The sequence below is a fragment of the Trypanosoma brucei genome, chromosome 6, assembly GCF_000002445.2.
Source record: "Trypanosoma brucei brucei TREU927 chromosome 6, complete sequence".
NCBI classification, from domain to species: domain Eukaryota; phylum Euglenozoa; class Kinetoplastea; order Trypanosomatida; family Trypanosomatidae; genus Trypanosoma; species Trypanosoma brucei.
Window position 1 is genome coordinate 7726 of NC_007279.1, and position 19283 is coordinate 27008.

Here is a 19283-nt window from a genome sequence, read left to right on the forward strand (position 1 = left end):
TATTTGATCCATTGTTTCACTTTGTATAATTGGAACAACTTATTGCTGAGAACACGTTATTAAATTTAACAGCCAGTTTGAGTGGTTCGCTCACTGTAGGCACTGTTACTCAAACAGATACCAGTAACAATTCACATGGATGATATTGTATGTTACACTATATTAATTACGAGAAATACGAGGATTTCATTACAGTTATTTAAGCGCTTCGTATTTCACTAAGTCATACCAATCATATATTGTGAAGAATAAAGAACAGTTAGGAAAGTGAGCGTGTGTGTATGCACAAGGCTTTTTTCTCAGTGGAAATTTGTATTTTAGTCGCAAGCGTAGTAAATATTGTATTATTCTCGTTCATATTACAACTATGTCAAATGAACATATCTTATTTTGTATGCCCTTCTAACTTTATGACTACACATCCACACACATATATATTGAATTATTATTATTATTATTATTATTATTATTATTATTATTATTATTATTATTATTATTATTATTATTATTATTATTATTATTATTATTATTATTATTTCTATCGTTCTTATTGTTATTACATGAAACACAACATTCACATTTAATTCTTACTCATAGCCACACCCGAAAAGTAAAAGCACTCAACATTCTGCAGTACTGTATACCTGTCAATGATATGAGGAGGTGAAGTTTATATACCATTAAAGTATAGTGAATATATTTCATTATTCTTATTATTATTTGCTTTACTGAAAGAAATGACAGAGTGACTTTACAATAAATTATATCAGAGCACCATCTTGACCACCAAGTTCTTACATGGGAGAGGATAATACAACACATTACGTGTCTCGTGATTCTTTTTTACACTTGCCACTGGTATATCTATATTCTCAAACAGTGCGATTCAATATTCTCTTTTCATTAAAAAATTATATTATAACTTGTTGTATTTGTTTGGTTTTTTAATAACATAATTTATTTTATTACATTTCCTTTCAGAATTATTTGGGCCAAATATTTGTGAAGATGTCATACATTCCGAATACCCTTGCGCAGCAAAGGGTTGTGTACCACCTTAACCCATTAACATTTGTGCTACTTGTGCATGGGAAAATGTAGTAACCATTTCACTGGTTTTGGGAAATATTATTTTCTTACAACATGATGCCTCAGAAGAACTGAAGGCGAGAGCAAATCCTTTCATTTATTTTATTTTCCTTTTCTTACCGTATCCGTATATGTTTATGACTTTCCAGAAAACACTGCTGAGTTAAATTATGTATTCCTTCATATTTACTTTTTATTTGACAACAACAAGAAAAGGATTTCCTCCTCACACACTTAAATTAATTAGACACTGCTGTTAACTGATAAGTTATAGACAGCCGCACATTTAAGTTACACAAATCCACACCGATTCGAAATAGTAAAATATCAAATATTATGTATTTATTTGAGAAAAAAAGAAAGAGGCGAAAGGCAGCGCTGCATCTGAAGCAAGATGCATGTGAAATCGAAGAACAACTGTCATTTGAATATCATATCCCCAAATTGTTTCGCTTACATTATTAGCAGTAAATGCTTACGGAACTTGGGAGGTGAATGACTACTGAAATTAAAAGCATGAGGACGCACTGCGATGGCACATGAGAGTAACATTAGTGGGATTTTTATGTATTGGAAAGTGGAGTGGCTTTAAGGTGTTTTACATGATGTTTAGTTGGAGATTGAAATACTTCAGGAAATAGTGAAAGACTGTTATGATACAGGAATCTTTTCGTTTACTTATTTCAAGCGCACTACCGCGACGCACTATTTTCGGTTTGCACTGCAAGAGGTGGTATGATATATGCAACCGCTTATTTCTTATTTATTTATTTTTTGCGAGTTTATATAAGTGTGGTCTGGTGGCGTGGAAATTTTTAGCATGTGGTTAATGTCTTTATGACAAGAAACTGCTCTGCTCGAGCGATGGTATTGGAAGGTTAAATATAAATTATATGTTTTATGAGTTAATCAAATGCTGAATGCTTCGACTGACTGACTCTTCAAACAAAAACACTTTCTCAGCTTTTCCACTCTGAGCTAAAAATGTAGTTCAGTTTCCAAACAGCACACCACATCTCATTCACCATCGGGTAAAGAGATATTTGTTGTATGGACAACACGAAAGTGGAGAAGTGCAGAAAGTAGAAATAAAATAAAGAATATATATATATACATATATATCGAGTTATGTTGGAACTGCAGGTATCATTCAACCTAAGAGCAAAACCACCCTTCCTTCTGTTGTGAGCCGCAACCATGCCGTGATGAAGTTACAAGTGGAAGGAGTTGACTCAAATCATTCATCACCTAATCTCTGTAATGTGAATATTTTTGTTGAGAGATATTCGTATGTTAATGAGAGACCATTATGCAGAGGGAAGAACAACCGACGACTGCAACCTAAAACCCGTAATTTGCGGACTGTGATAAACTTTAATAGTTTCATTTTATTATGTAAAGATGGCATCAGCAGATTACACTTGTAAGCTGTTTGAAGTCAAAACAACGATACACGAAAGGGAATGTGCAAGTGGTGATTTAAATCGTATGTTTATGAGAAATTTGTAGTGTGAATCAACTGTTGAAATATGTTGCGCGACATTAACAGCAGATGTTTTCTTTTCTTCATATTATTCTTCTTTTCTTTTCTTTTTTGCTTGTTTGTCAAACAATCTGAGGTCTAGTTGATATATTCCTGAGTTTCATCATATGTTGCTGTTTATATAATACTAATCGTTACAAACTAAATATCTGCAGTAAGTATAAAAACATACGATTTATTGCTACCTCTTGCTTCATTTCTCTTTATTCAAACGGCACTTTCTTTTAATCTTGTAAATAATGTTTTTATCGTTGTTTCATTTGTTTGCACACTTAATCCTCTGCGCACGCTGTTGTATTTATTTGCTTCTACATGCTCGCAAAAAAAATATATATATATAAATCATTTTGAAACAAATCGCGGTTGTGACTGATGTTTGTTCTGTTTGCGTCGTATTATAAGGGGAATGTAAGTTTCGTTGATTAAACATTTCATGACGCATCATTACCGAGTTGTTTGTTATGAACTCATAAATAACTATGAGACAGGTTTCTACGAGTCATACTCCCTGCATAAATGCAATGCACTGAAGGAATGTAATTTTATTTATTTATTTATTTATTTATTTATTTATTATTACTACCATTTTTATTACCATTATTATTGTCAGTATTAATATTCAGGTTTTCATCCATCACTATTTTATTTTTGATATTTTCTTTCCAACATCTGTTTCAAGCAACATGGTCGATTGGAAATAATGTAAACATCAATGGTTGGAGAATCTTTGATTTGCTTTGACCTTACAGATGCGCAAAGTTCAAAAGGTTTCAAAAAGGTGCTGGGGAAGTTTAACCATATTTTTTATTACTGAATTATTTCTATAAAATGCTTTTTTTCTTTTGTATTGCACTTACATTCAAAACCAATTGGGCAGCGCTTTGAAGGCAGTGAAGTGGCGTATGGAAATATTTGCGTATTGGTGGTTCTTTAACGTATGAGTGTTACGTTCCTAACGGTGATGGAAAAAAGTAACATATGAATGTGTGTTCAATAATAATAATAATTAAATGCCAAGTTCTCTTACTTTCTGTATCAAACAGTGAGTCTGTTTTCTAATCTCATTTTTTTAAAATGCGTATCGAGGTTTAGGAGGCACAATGTTGCTTAAAACTCAACTCTCACGAAAATGACACAAATTAAGGGAAGCTTCTATCGCAGTCACCATTTCCATGTGTGCAACAGTAAGCGAGTCATTGTAACAATTTTTTTTTGCGCGTGTGAAGTGTGAAATCCTCATGAGAACTCAAAATTTACTACAATAATACTCATTATGCAAGGTGCTTTGAGTGGGGAAGGCGGCGCAGACTCAAATATCCAAAACAATTTATTTTCCCATATGGCAGAACGAACGGAAACTGTAGTGAAACACACACTGCAAAGCGAGAAAAGTATATCTCCGGGTGCCGACACTCTCCAACGATGTGAACACAAAACCCTTCATTTACGAACAGGAGGCTTCAGTTTGTTTATTTGTTTGTTTGTTTTTGAATCCATTCCTCACATCACCGTCCAAAATTAAATACAGGGAATTCAGAACCTTTATCATGACCATTATTATTGTGTCTTGTAAGATGATACATATTTTATGATAGGAACTTACTGGGCACCAGCAGCCAACAAAGAAATATGAAAGAACACAACAGTGATAAACATATATTACCTTGAAGTTACATGTGTACGTTTGCACGGAATTAGCTCAGTGGTATTTTCGAACTCAGAGAATGGGGAAAAGCGACAGTCAGATGAAATGAATAAAATACCAAATCTCGTGGATCAATTAATGTATTTGAAAATAGAATCTCATGCCGTGTATTCCTTGGAGGTATGAAAATAGATTCAATAACGCTAAGGTGTGACAGCAATGAGGCATGTGTTTTTCAACATGCGTTGAAAGGGGTGGGAAATGTCAGTGAATACCTGAGGAAGCGCCAAACTATTTTTTTTAATGGCCACAATGCTGCAGCAGAGCAGTGTGGAAATAATTTCATTGGATAGAAAAATATGTGAGGAAAGCTTATTAAAATTATTTGAGATTTATAACTGTTCTACCTGAGTAACTGTGTGCGTGCTTTAGTACAGGAATCCCTTTGTAGTAAAGCTTCTGTATCCTTTACAAAGAAACACTAAGAAGCCGAATTAGTTAGAAAAGTAAAGCAAATATTTTCATCAAGAACAATATTCAACATTTTGCTTCAGGACAAAAAAACACTTATTCTGGGAGAAAAGCGTCTGAGGGGACGTGAAGCAAGGGGTGATAATGTTTTCAGTTTATATGGCTCCGTATGCAATGCAAAGTGAAGTCACATTATAATGGACAACGAAACTCAACTGCTCGGGATGAAGTTTGTTGATGGAACGCGTGGTGATGATGTAATGTGGAAGGATGAAGAAGTTAATGTCGTGCCTGAAATTGAGGAAGCTCTTGAACAGAAGCCGGAACGCACTAAAGGAGTTGAGCTGTTGGTTCTTACCTCAGAAATGGGTTGGCCATATACAGACTTTGCCCAGGGAAGCGACAGTGACATATTCATTCGCAGAGAAGAGCTCCGTGTATGGAATGTTGTAAGGAATGGAATTGAATTATGGCGTACACAACGTGTTATACCGGGATGTCCTTATTTACCACGATCATACGTTGCCATTGGTAACCCGGAGATTGGCAAATCTCAGAATTCGGGCTCTTTTATCCTCTACAAGTTATTGCATTATGATGCGGAAGATTTGCCTATTGCTGCGTATTTCTGTGGCGAGGTGGCGTATATATTTGAGAAATTAGGTGAAGGTGGCGTCGGCATTATTAGGCAGTACGGAAAAGGTGCGGCAATGGACTTGCTAGAGGTTATATCATCTAATACACGTGGTTATATTATTTATGACTTTGTCAACAAAGGCGAGCAGCCACCGGCAGAAGTGGTTCCAAAATGGGGAAGCATTTTGATCAGTTCACCCAATTTGAGAAATTTTGACAGCTGGCAAGAGCAACGCAAAGGCGCGTTTATTGTTTTTAACTGCTGGGCTATGAGTGAAATGCGGGCTTTCTTCTCACGTATGGGACCCAAGCTTTTTCCTCAAGCCACACCTGTTGAGTTGAGGGAAAAGTGGAACATGTATGAGAACCGTGCGGAGCGTGTCGGACCTTCACTTCGTTATGTGTTTGAAGAAGTAATGTATGGACAGCAGCTTATTGCAGTGAACGGGGAATTGGGGAGTATCGTATCAGGTAACAAGTACGGAATATATACTAAGGTGCTGGGCAACTGTGGGGAATGGAGGGACAATGATGCATCACATAAGCTCGTGAAGATCGTTCGCATCAAAGGTCAAGAAAGAAGCTCCCTTGACACGTATGTCTGCGTGGCGCGTTCTGAATCTATAAAGAAAAGAATTTTGAATGTAGTGTTTTCCGGCATTGCTGAGGAGTGGGCACTGACAAATGGTATGACGCGGAATGCATCTGCCATCGGGCTTTATTTTGAGGAGAATGCAATTAAATATTTGTGTTCTCCCAGAGTGTTAACTTGCTTCGTAAGTCTAATAACGAAACTTCCAGCAAATGAAAGGGCCAGACGCACGAGGACACGCAAAAGCATTTTGCAACACGTAAGGGATGGCCTCCTCAAAGTCCGTCGACCAAACACAGTGCGAGGTGACATCAACTGGGCTGAGTCGGAGGGGACTCCGGTGGAATTATATGTGCCATGCGTTCCCAACTACCCCGTAGCGGATGCATTCTTTATTGTTGATGACAAGGAGGCTGCACAGGCTTCAGGAACCACAGGAAAGAAAACTATTGTGTTGTTGCAGTTTACTGTTGCCAGCAGCCACCACACAACAACCGACAAATTCATTCATTTGTTACAATCCCTCTTGCCAACTGCGGAGGGGGGAGGTCACCAGAATGAGGCTACCGTTGAGCAGTTGAAGGAAATTACTGAGATGTTTCACTGGGAAATCATTAGCGTTCAGCACTTCGAATCCACAGCGATGAGGTCTGAGCAGAAGTGTGAAATTACACAGGGTAAGGCAAAGCACCGCAGTCACCAGTTTGTGGAGGGATTCTGGAAGAACAATGTGCAGCAGTACCATGTGCAGTATGAGGATAACATAGTTATCAAAATGCTTGCGGTGGCTGCTGCGGGCCGAACGTAATTGGCGAACCTCGGGCAAGCCAACAATGAAGTGAACACTGTGCGGAACGAATGAAAGGGCAAGAGGAAGCATCACATTTTTTGTCTGAGTAATGGAGTTCGCTTATCATATATCCTGGACAGGCTCCTGGTAGCGTAACGAACTTACGGTTGCGTTGGTGTAATCCTTTCGCAACTGTTTACATCCTCTCTATGATTCACCGAACGACGGAAGGCGTACGAAATCCGTGGTATCGATTGTATTTTGCGTGTGTTGTCACAATGAAATGGATAGTAACAATGGTATTACATACATCCATTAATGGCAATGTGGCAGCTTGTTGCGTCGTGTCTTATCATTTACATTTTTTTTATTCCTTGAATCGTTACGATTATCAAATCATTTTGTGAAAAACTAATTAAACACTGATATACAAGAGGATTGTGAGCACTGTTGTTTTATGGGTGTTAGCATTCTCATCTAGAAGGTTTCCTGTAAGTTCCCATTAAAATCCTTATGTGTTGTGATGGCTTTCTTTATTTTCCCCTTTTCCTTCTGCTGTCCGCTGTGTTATTTTGTGACAGGCAGAATATTGATTCCCGCGTAGGGGTGCGATTGAGTAGGGATCCTCAGAGGCAAATGTGCGGAACCGTTTCGAGTTCTTAGCGCATTGCATGCAATTGTGATTCACGCTGTCTTGTTTAGGTTAGTATGGAGGGGTCATAAGTCTTGTGGTCTTTAACTGTGTTTGTTGGGAAATGTTGTGTCTTTACTGGCAGGGAAGGGGCACAACTCCTTATTAGTAGTGAGTAGGTTCTGCTTTATGGTGCTGAGCTGTCTTTTTGAGGGTGTTTGCTTTTGTGATTATCTTCCTAGAATGAGTGACACACTGTGATGTCCTTTCCTACAGTGTAAACTGTCTCTATCTCTGTTTCTGATTCTATTTTTGTTTATGCTTTTATCGCAAGCTTGTGAGGAATCAGGGGACAGGTTTTTGAGAAGTGTGGAATTAGATAAGGTGTTTTCATAGTGATGGGTTGCATGTGGCAATATATTTTTTGAATTGACTGCGTGGAGGCGAAAAAGGGCCAACTTGATCAATTAACAGCTCTATTGAAAATGTGCTGCTGGAAGATTATGCGAGTTTGGATGAAATGAAACTGCATGACTTTTTGAATCAGTTTTCCTCAAACACGTACAACTCGGAGAATGCAGCAGTGGTTGTGTTTGTTAAAATCCGGGAAAATATATTAATGCTAATGTTCTTTAAGAAATACAGGATACCGATGAGTTTCAATTACTGGGGGCAGTTATTGATCTGCCTCGTAATAGAATTGAAGACATGCAGCACTGGGAAGAGAGTGCAACAGCGCAAATAAGGGAACTTGTTGCCTCACTGCAGCGGCAAAGTTGGACAGTGCACTGCGCATTTCCAAGGAAGCAAGGAAAAGCAAGCTGCCCAAACAACTGGTGGTGCTGTAAGCCTTGAAGGAGTATATGATTCTATATACAATGCGACGTGGAGTTATGTGATGTCGGGTTATAATACAGAGCCACTTGGAATGAAAGTGTTCGATGGAAGACCAAGGCGCATTTGGACCGAAGAAGAGGTGGATGTAACTCCTGAACTTGCGAATGTTGATGCAGAGATTGAGGAGAGACCTTATGGTTTGGAGATTTTCGTTCTCACTTCGGAGGAGGGTTGGCCATACAACAGGTTTGCATTGGATTACACTACGGGGCGCAAAGTAGTATTTCAGCACGTATACATCCGTCGTGAAATTATGCGCATGTGGTATATAATTCAAAAAGATCTAAAAGCATGGTGGCTGAATGACGCAGTGGTGGATTCACCGATACATATTGTTATTGGTACACCTGGTATTGGTAAATCATGTGGCCTTGGATCATTTTTGCTTCATTCATTGCTTCACTACCATGAAGGAATGCTTGATGTTGTTGCGTATTTCACAGACGGGATAGCCTACTTAATATATAACAGAAAGAGTGATGAAAGAGGGAGGGTTGTGCAGTACGAAGATTTGAGAGCTGCTGTCAACGCCATAAATAAAATGAAATACAAAAACAGAGGACACATCATTATGGACATGAGGTACACAATGCAGCAGCTTTACACTCAACTTCCCTCTGATGTTTGGAGTGTAACTATTTTCACTACTCCGAATAGTGTCCGTTACGAGCAGTGGGGAAAAAATAGGGGAGGCCGCCAAATTATTATAAACTGCGATGATGTGCGTGACATGAAGGCATTTGTGGCATGGAAAAAACTGTCAATACATGCAAGGGAAAAGGTATCCAACAGAAGAAGGCACGAATTGAGGAAGGAAATGGAAGATGAGTGTAAAGAATAGTGGAGGGACGTATTAATTCAATTGGGCTTTTGCCTCGTTATATATTTGGTTTAAGCTGTTATGAATGGCGTCTGAAAAGAGTGCATGATGCGTTGGAAACTATGAAGAAGTCGGATGAATATTCCTATAATGATATTATTGAGCATACGGCTGCCTGGAAGATCAATGAAGTTACGGACAAGTTGGTGAAGGTTGTAAGAGTAAAGGGAAATGTTGGATTTATCGAATCGTACAGTTGCCAAGCTCTATCACTGATGATTCGAAATATGATGTTGAGTTAAATTGTGCTCTTGTGTGTTAATGAAATGCAACTTTGTAACACATGATGGATTCGATACCAAAAACTGTATTTATACTTTACTAATGGCTTATGCATTGTATACGTTTCCTTTTTCTTCGAGTATTTCATGTGGTCACAGAATTGTTTGAATTACTTACCACACGATGGGAACATGTGTTTAACAATTTAATTATTATTTTAGTGGCATGAGTCAATGAACGTTTTAGTTTATTCATTGCAGATGATTGTCTTTGATATCACAGGATTCCATTATTCAAAATAAATACATTGTGCTCTACAACATCTTGGACTCCAGTTACTTTATTTTGATGGATTTCTTTTGTTTCTTTTATGATGGGAACTGCAGGAATATTGAGGGGATTACGGAAGTGCGCAGCGGTATGTTAAAAAATAAAATAAAAAAGAGCACAACACTGTCAACAGCTACATCGCAACAAAACGAATAAGTTTTTTTTTTGAGTGAGCATCGGACAATGCCAAATGACATTGTAGAATATTATACAAACATATCTGGTTCCGTTACATTAATTTGAAAGAACACATTGAGATGTGACAGTTTTTGTTTGTGAAGGAAAACATTGATAACATTAAATTGTGAGTAACATTTTGTTATTTTTACATTCCTCACATTACAGTTAGTTAAGCATAATTATGTTATATTTCCTTAATTTTTATTTTTATTTTTTACTTGGAATTTTACTTTTACTATTTCTTTCTTTCTTGAGGGTTGTGAAGTTAACTATGTTTGACAGTAGCGAATAACTCACAGGGGTACCCTTATGGTTTCATGCGAAGTTTTTCTTTTCTTCATGTTTATTTAAAATAAACTTTTTGTTTTTTTTTTTGAGTCCCACATGTAGCCGACAAACACTGGCAGAATCATAGGAAGTTTGAATTTAATTATTTTCTTCCAATGAGTAAAGCTATTCATCTGTTGGCAAATGGTTATATATAGCAATAGAATATATTCTGCAGTGCTTGCTGTATTTTAATTTATATTATTTATTTTATTGCATATCATTATTTTACATGTGCCATAATGAAATCATTGTTATTGTGTCGTTTCAGGATATTGGGTCACTTATCATTTAACGTAATTTCAAATTATAATTATGTTGAAACAAGTGCATGTTAGTGAAGAATATGCCTCTTTTGATAATTCATATCTTTTTCTCTTCTAATTTTTTATTTTTAATTTAGTGCTATAGTTTTAATTCCATGCGTATATTTAACAATGTGGTATTGTTCCATATGGAATGTATCACCATGGGTTACCATTCACACATTAGTTACTATATTTATGGTTAAAATGTTTATGGCTGAATGCTGCATTACATTGCTATCAAAATATTATGAATTGGAATAAAGTGGGAAAAGAAAGCTTATATGTAAGTGAAATTATATCAAGTATTGTATTTCTACTACTCGTCAACTTGATACATTTTGCATTTACCCTCCACCACCCCAAAAAAACACACAAGGGAGCGAATAAATATGTTTGATGTATCCAAATGCAACCAATTGTAAAGATGCGAGTCTCTGTTTATTTTTTTTACTGTTTTGTATTCTTTGAACTGTGACACTTTATTTCAAGACTCCGGTGTTACGCTGCAGAATAATCCAAGAAAATGGAAGCAATATCTTTGGAGGAAGTTATTAGTAATTAATTAATTAGTTTGACTCTGAGATAAAATAAAAGGAAACACAACCACTGCTTATTGAAGAACACAATTCTGTTGTATAGCTTCTGATGTTGTGATGATATATAACATATCTATGGTTATTATATATTTGTATATTCCACATGATATATTATAATGTTGAAGAAAAAAAACAAGGAAGGACTTTTGAGGGGTTTTGTATGTTCTGCTGAATAAAATGAATGGGAAATAAAAATATTAGTAGCTTAACATAACATAGAAGGAGTTTAGAAATATTATGATATGTAATGCTTAAAGTGTCTCACTTACACTTTTTTTTGGAAATAGTTACAGTAACAAAAGAAATTTACAGTATTTATAAGGAATGGAAACAGATGGTGAAACATTAGCGGGAAGGGAAGAGAAGAAAAAATAAATTATTATTTCTCTAATGGATATTTCCACTAATTTATATAGGGAGAAACAAGCGATTAGCATACGCAAAGTAAAATGAAATGTGTAAAATATTTAGTGATATATAAAGCAGAGAACACATACAAAGACACGCACAAACACATCCGGCACTTCAGAATATATCATATATTTTCTTATATTTGATATATTTCCTTATACTTCATATATTCCCTATGTTTCTGGTTCCTTATATATTCCATACATTCCATATATTCAGATAGAGAGAAAACATTGTAAAGCATTTGCCCATGTGGCATAAATTTTCAATACTTCTTTTTCACCATTATTCCACTCAGCACACTCCTCAAAAGAGGCCTAATATTGAATTATTATTCCCACAAATATATTTGTTCCCTTCCGTGAGCCTTTCGCTAGCGTTCCTTTTGAGTTTCACAAAGGCGCAAGATCAGAGGCATGGCGAGGTGCTCCAATACCAAAAAACAAAAACTAATATCTTTCATGCCTTCATATATATTTCTTAGATTCATGGTTCTATGGTTGCAAGAAAAAGAAAAAAAAACACAGGATCACTTAAATAAAGAATAAAGAAAGTGAGCAGCACTTGTTCGTCAGGTGAGATCTTCCTCTTTGATGTATAAGATTTTATTTAATTAGTTTTACTTTTTACGGCGACTATTATTGTATATGCTTTGATATCTCGTACTCTTATTTGCACACTGTACCGATTCGGAGTGTGGGAGTTGGCATTAGAAATAGTTTTTCCACATTAGGAAGTTATGACAACGTGTCATTCCGAGTGACGGTTCATGTGAGGTTATACGCAAATTCTGATCGTTGCTTGTATTATTTTTTAATGTGAAGCGCCTTCATTATGCACATGAGCACCATTAACTGAGTATTCTACGTTTTGCGTAGCTTATCAATAAACCTATTATATGCTGTTTTTCATGGCAATGCCACATTTATTTATTTTTTGCTTTTCAATACATATATATGTAAGTATATTATTCTGAAATGATGGTGTACACTCTTTGGAAATTGTTGTTTGAGTTTTCCTCCCAACAGAAATGTCTATTCGTACTGTCATACCTTATTTGTGCTTAAGTTGCTGTGGGTTCTCAACGCATGATAAGATTTGTATTTAATCCTAATTTTAGTAAATAGTTTCCATCTTCCATATTAATTCCTAATATTCATTTATTGTAATTTGGTTTATAAGTGTATCTTTTTGTATTACCTCATCTTTATCCCTTTTTTTAATTTATATTACAAAAAAAGGAAATAACACAACGCACTCAATTAAGATTATTATTAGGAGAGTGAAATGAATCAGAACGGTGGTAGTGTGGGAGATACTTGGAATGTTTTAAATGGATGGTTGAATGGTGCGTACCGCCCGATGAAGAGACAAGCCGACCGAGAAAACGAGAACCCATCAGAAACCGGAGAGGGCAAGTCTCTCGAAGAGAAATTATACGATTCCATTTATAATGCAAAATGGAGTTATGTGATGTCGGGTTATGATACAGAGCCACTTGGAATGAAAGTGTTTGATGGAAGGCCACAGCAGATGTGGACGAAGGAGGAGGTTGATGTCAGTCAAACTCCGGAAACTGTGAACGAACCACTTCCTCGTCACGGTAACTTGGAGATTGCTGTGCTCACATCTCAAATGGGTTGGCCATACACGTCGTTCCAACCACAAGAAAAAGATTATGATATTAATCACAAGAAGGGAGTGGAGTACGTTTTTAACGATGACGTTTATATCCGCAGGGAAACACTGAGGGTGTGGCATAAGGTTGAGGAACGGCTTAACAAGTGGCTTATGGGTGAAGTGATTGTCAACCCGATGGCTCATGTTCTTATTGGTACACCTGGTATTGGTAAATCGTTTTCCACAGCGCCATTTCTGTTATACAAACTACTGCATTATGAAGCGAGTCAGCTTCAGATTATCATATACGTTGTGAGGGGTAAGGCGTATGTGTTTCATAAACCCATAGGTGGTCGAGCAGGATATGTTACGTTTTACAGTAATTATGAGCATGCTTCAACACTTATTGACCAAATAGTCAGGGATTCATGTAAGACAGGGAAAATCAAGGGATACCTTATATTCGACGTGGACAAGGATCATCCTGCTCCAGTGAAACCACCTGGTGATTTTTCCGGTATTGCTTTGAGCTCTCCAGACAAAAGACAATTCCATGAATGGTCCAAGCAAAACACCGCCACACATATTTACATAAACTGTGATACATTGAAGGATTTGGAAGCCATACATATATCGAGGTGGGGGAAAATTGCTCCTGCTTACAAGTGGAGTCCTCCAGTTGCGAAGGAGAAAATTGAAAGAGAATGGCAAGAAATTCAAGCTCGCATTCGTATCGTTGGTCCACTGCTTCGTCACATTGTTGATTCACGTTCGTATGAAAAGCGTGCTCAAGCAATGCAAAATACTATTTTGAAACTTGAACGTGGAGATACTGAGTATTTTCGTTCCGTTATTCGAAACCGAGCCTTTTGGGAAACACATGAAGCATCACACAAGTTGGTGATGGTTGTTCGAGTAAAAGAGGATCTTCTCCTGTGTGATATGCATCGCTGCAAGCCACTTTCATCCTACACGGGGGAAGCTATTTCAGATCGACTGAAACCTTTTATACAGGAAAAGTCTGCTTTAGTATCTGAACTGCTGTCTAACCGTACCCTTGCTGCTTATCGTTTCAAGCAGAGTGGCATTGAAGTATTGTCACATGAGGATGCACTAATTGAGTTGGCAAAGGAGTTACGGGGCCTCCCATATACTGGGGATCAAATTCCACAAAGTGTGCTGCAGGTGCTGCAAGGACCAAGACTCACGAATCCTTTGATTGAGGTTCCCCATGATTCTACAATTAGAGCTGGAACTGAAATTGAATACATGATTTTGTACAAGCCGCAATCAGGAAATTTCCCAGTTGTTGATGCGTTCTTTTTTGTTGAGAACCCGAAGACTTTTGTGGGACTACAATTCACAATTTCCGATAAACATTCCTGCAGCACCAGTGGGTTATTTAAGATGAAAAGGTGTTTGCAAAGTTACTTCAAACATTGGGACAATTTTTCCAATGATATGGTATGGGAAATAATTTATGTTCAAAGGGTTGACAGCGAAAAAATTACAAAGCCACAATGTTGTGAGGGGACAATCGAAGATGAAGGACAAAATAATAAGGTTGAGGAAAGATTTTGGAGAGAGAGAGTGCATCAATTCTCTGCCACTCTTAATGAACGCATCATTGCACTATACGTTGAATTGCAAGTAAGAGGTAACAATAACAACGGAGTTAACAATTAGGGTGGTAACAATGCATAGGGTGCGGAAGGAAAGTTGTCAGGTAACTTGAATTAACAGACAAATATTTCCTAGGATTAAGTAACATACGAGTAAGTTCATTAGGATGGTGAGCATTTCAAACACACATTGACGATACGTATCATTCCACGTAGCTGAGTGTCGATAATCCTCAAGCTATTTGATACTTTTTTACTTTCTTCTTACATTTCCCTTTCCTATTAGTAATTTGTTTATACAGAGCGATACGACAGAACATTGTAAAACGAGTGTGAAGGGTCTGGCTTTATTTGTATGACTGTAGTGAAGGCATGTAACTTCCTTTCCCTCTTGTTGGGCCATTCCATTATGTCTCACCAATTACATCATATACTTCTTGCTTTTTCTTTACCCCACTCAAGAGAACCTTAATTTAAAGATACAAATAGGGACACGTGTACTGAGCATCTGTTCTCTCCTTTCTCTACGAGAGAATAATTTGATGCATCATAAGCATTAATGGAGTCGTTTCCTCACATCTGCAGGTATCTTCATTTTACAATGGGAAACAATAATAACAGAACATGCACGCATTTACAGTTCTACAAGGCCAGAGCATACTCTTGACTTTTAGCTGAATATACATATATCAATATAAAATAAATATTTTTACGATGATAATGCAAAATAATATTGTGCTATACATTCATGGAAGATCAAAGACATTTATGTTTTTGTGCTCATAATATTTTACACATGATGAGTCACAGCAGTCTTTATTTGTTTGTGCAGGTGCACCTTATATGTCTGCGATATGTATGGTGGTGTTATTCGTTTGAGTTGTTTATTGGGTGTGAATAATACCTTTGCTAGGGATTATACTGCATGTGTTCACTAAACCATATTAATGTGTTTGTTTTTATTGAAAACCTGAGTTGATAATGTTTGGGCTTATGTTTTCTCATAATACTCAACTATTCTTTTACTCTCGCACTGAAGCTCTATGAAAGAGGGAAGGTGTAAGTTTAAAAAACTTAGTTTTGAAGTGCCAAATATGTCCACTTCAGTACGTCCATCACTAACGGAAACTACAAATCTTCACAGAGTGGTGAGTTTGAGTGGGAGTTTCCGAACTGGCGGGAAGAGATGTGAATGTACGAAGTAAGAGCAGAAGAATATCACCTGATGTGTTCTTTTTGAATTTTTATAAAGCAACGAGACACGATGTTACACATGTGTTCAAGTGAAGCATCGCAGTACAACTTGTCAAGTGAACAAATTTGCAACAATTAAAGGGGAATAAATGCAACAACAGGTCCCGGAAGCAGGGATTTGAGTGGTCTTTAATTATAGCATAACCAAAGCTTCATGAAAGAAACACCTTGAGAAACATTCTACAATGGGAAAGTATCAACCGTGCAAGAGGAAGTCACCTGAAAGGGGTGGGGAATAAAACCATACATTAACCAAAAAAAATACAACAGGTCTTCAGCAGCTGGCGATTAAAAAGGAAAATGGAGTGACACCAAGAGCACTTTTACAACCAATAGTAAACTCATCGGTGAAAGGAGTTATTATTATTATTATGATTACGATTATTATTATTATTATTATTGCAGTTCCCACACACAAAGCCATCCGTACATCATGGCATTGGTTTCAGGAGCCCACAGAATAGCAAAGTGAATGTGTCCGAGGACTAAAACATGTGAGCGATAGGGAATTCATCTTGTGGAGTTTTTATGTATTTGAGGAAAATCATTACCGCATGCCAGTATAGGGTGTAACTGCACTTTTATTTGTTGTTGTAAGTTTGCAACTCGTAAAGAGCAAAGTCATTTGAGTACAGGAGAGCTCTTCCATCATTTCTATTGGACACACCGACGCGGATTTTGTTTTTGGGTCCGTCTTTACAATACGGTAACAGGTGAACCCATCAAACAAACACAACACATGTTGTAATGGGGATTCGATAATATCTTGCAGAAAGTTCCGTCCAGAGTGGTATCCAGTTGCAATATCAATGGAATGAATTACACCCAGCCATGCGATGGCAAAAAGAAATTACACAGCTCCCAAAAAAAGAGCAAAATGTTATACCACACTCACACGGCAAGCAAGCCTCAATAGTGGATTTGGAGGGAAACTTCCAAAGAAATTCAAAAGCGATACCCACAGAGTCGCACGATGCATAATTATCAGCTGGAAAAAGGATATTACCAGTGTGAGAAAAGTCATAGGGAGGAACCTCTGGAGGAAAGAGGAAGAAGTTCATAGCCATTACCACAAAGCGGAAAATGACACCATACTGAAAAGACCATACGTAATGATAGAACATCCCATAAAGAGAAGAGCACTGCTGACACGCGCAGCGGCAGTAGTTGCAATGGAGCACGACATTGACAACATATTATTAATAGAATTGGGAAAGCACATATATACAATGGAACTTCCACGAAGCACAGTGCGGTATCTCAGATGTGTGACAGTTTCCGTCAGCAAGTCGGTTCTTTTAATGTTTTTGATGTAAGATACAATTGGAAGGAATGTGCGGCCTCAGTGTGAGGGAAGCCGGGACTTATAACGGGGAATATCTTCCCAAATTATCGAGGGCACAGCATTCCTTGACACTCACAAGGGAAAACAAAGGTGACATCACGGGATGAGGAAAAAAAAAGACTTCACCTCTCCAATAGGAAATGAATGTGGGAATGATTTCCCCTCCGTGGATTTGACAGAGGATGATGCAAGCAGCGAGTAAACAATTTGATGAGGTTTGGAGCATTATGAATAGCACAGATGATGTGGAAAGAGGGAAACAAAGAGAGAAAGTATCAAAGAAGGAGTCAGAATTGCGCATTGTAGAAAAGTATGCCCAAATAATGAAGCAATCGCGTATCATTAGCACAGTTTCAGAGAGACATACGACAGGATGGGTTGTGCGCCATTATTTGTGATGGAGGAAACACGGAATTGGAAGAAGGTGTTGATTTATTGCATGACCAAAGGCTAAAAAGAGCAGGGATGATTATGAGGCATATCTCCCATTGGGTCACTTTTCCCAGTATTTAAATACTCTCCATGGCGAGTCTGTAGCATTGTTTGATCTAAAGTCATTCCTCTCCCAAGTGAAGTTGCCTGAAGATATTCGGCTGAGGTTCCGATACCTTAGCGAAAATTAGGAACTATTGAATTTGAATCGACTCCCCATCAGTTAATAAAGAGAGCCCTGGAGTTTTACACACCATCACAAGGGTCTTTTCAGATGACGCCGATGTCGTGAGGCTGCAGCAGGCGAACCCTGAAAGATTGAGGACTCAAACATGGATATGCAACATATGTATCAGTGTGGGCCACGTAAAGTGGTTAAATGTCGTGGAAACAAAATAGTTACGAGCATGAAGAAATGTGGGGCATACTATCATTGGTGATTTGCAAAAGATGACACAACAATGCGATTTCATTGGAGTTTTAGTTTAACCATAAAAAGCAGACAGTATGGCTGGGACAACGAAAGTGATACAGCAATTCCGAGTATCCCTTGCTATGTGAAAAAATCTACTATAGAATAAATGGAAACTGTTGTATTACGCATGATGTACGTGGCAGCAGGAGTGAGAAAAAACAATAGCTTTCTCCTTACTACTACTGCTACTTGTTTTTTTAATGAAAACCTGCATTATGAATGGTTTTGGACTTAGGAGTGCAGAGTATTATTTTGTACGGTTATCTCTGTCTAAACCCACCTGTACTCCCCGTTTATTTACGCAGCTGTCTGCAAGAGAGTGAAATTTTTAGAAAGCCCATACAACACAACCCTCTTCGCCCCGCACAGGAGACGAGTTAAAGACACTTTCAGACACTTCCGCTTCGTTACCAATTATCGTTTATAACTCATATTTGTTAGGGTTGGGAATGAAGAAACACAAACTGGTTCTTCAGTGTGATAATTATTTTTTATATTTTTCGAATCTGCGCAAAGAGAGGGTAAGGCCTAACCTATTCTAACTCTAAATTGGGCTTTCTCGAGAAATCGCAGGACCTTCTCGGTATCGGAGCCACATGTTCTCATGTTGGCTGCGTCCAAATGCATTTTGCGATGTGATTTGTCTCTGAAGCCCACAGCACAGTAACCGGATCATGACTCAGAGGTTTTATTATAATGATCATGACGTTTACCAGTGTCTTTGTTGGCTGGAGAGATTTAGAGTACGTTCCTTTATTTATTGTTTTCATGGGATCTAAAACCACATCCAATTGCCCTCTTTCTATTCCGTAACCCACGCACTTGAGGGTTTCGGATTTTTATATTCATGGGTACGGATTCCGATACTCTCTCGGCACTCAAGTTTCATTTTTTCCGTGGCCAAATCCCACCTTTCGGCTGCTAAAGTATTTTCCTTTCCTTGGCATAAAATGTAGAACCATAATAATTTAACTTTCCACAGCTATA

General features: G+C 37.5%; 2 protein-coding genes and 1 pseudogene across 2 annotated transcripts, besides 18 other annotated features; all 3 read left to right on the top strand.

Annotated features, from left to right (window-relative positions):
* Positions 1-19283: part of a sequence feature (sequence corresponds to BAC RPCI93-26F19) that runs on past both edges of the window.
* Positions 442-559: a microsatellite.
* Positions 941-968: a sequence feature (AT_rich).
* Positions 2176-2211: a sequence feature (AT_rich).
* Positions 2645-2685: a sequence feature (T-rich).
* Positions 2953-2975: a sequence feature (AT_rich).
* Positions 3174-3207: a microsatellite.
* Positions 3208-3252: a microsatellite.
* Positions 4096-4119: a microsatellite.
* Tb927.6.140 (retrotransposon hot spot (RHS) protein, putative) lies at positions 4946-6784 on the top strand (the record flags this gene model as incomplete). The annotated part of the gene is made up of 1 exon (XM_840053.1): positions 4946-6784. The coding sequence occupies one exon, from the start codon at positions 4946-4948 to the stop codon at positions 6782-6784; it is 1839 nt and encodes a 612-aa protein (XP_845146.1).
* Positions 7680-7726: a microsatellite.
* Tb927.6.150 lies at positions 7917-9416 on the top strand (annotated as a pseudogene).
* Positions 10101-10158: a sequence feature (T-rich).
* Positions 10421-10448: a sequence feature (AT_rich).
* Positions 10615-10635: a sequence feature (AT_rich).
* Tb927.6.160 (retrotransposon hot spot (RHS) protein, putative) lies at positions 12836-14854 on the top strand (the record flags this gene model as incomplete). The annotated part of the gene is made up of 1 exon (XM_840054.1): positions 12836-14854. The coding sequence occupies one exon, from the start codon at positions 12836-12838 to the stop codon at positions 14852-14854; it is 2019 nt and encodes a 672-aa protein (XP_845147.1).
* Positions 15482-15502: a sequence feature (AT_rich).
* Positions 16402-16445: a microsatellite.
* Positions 16441-18835: a mobile genetic element.
* Positions 18500-18835: a mobile genetic element.
* Positions 18777-18797: a sequence feature (AT_rich).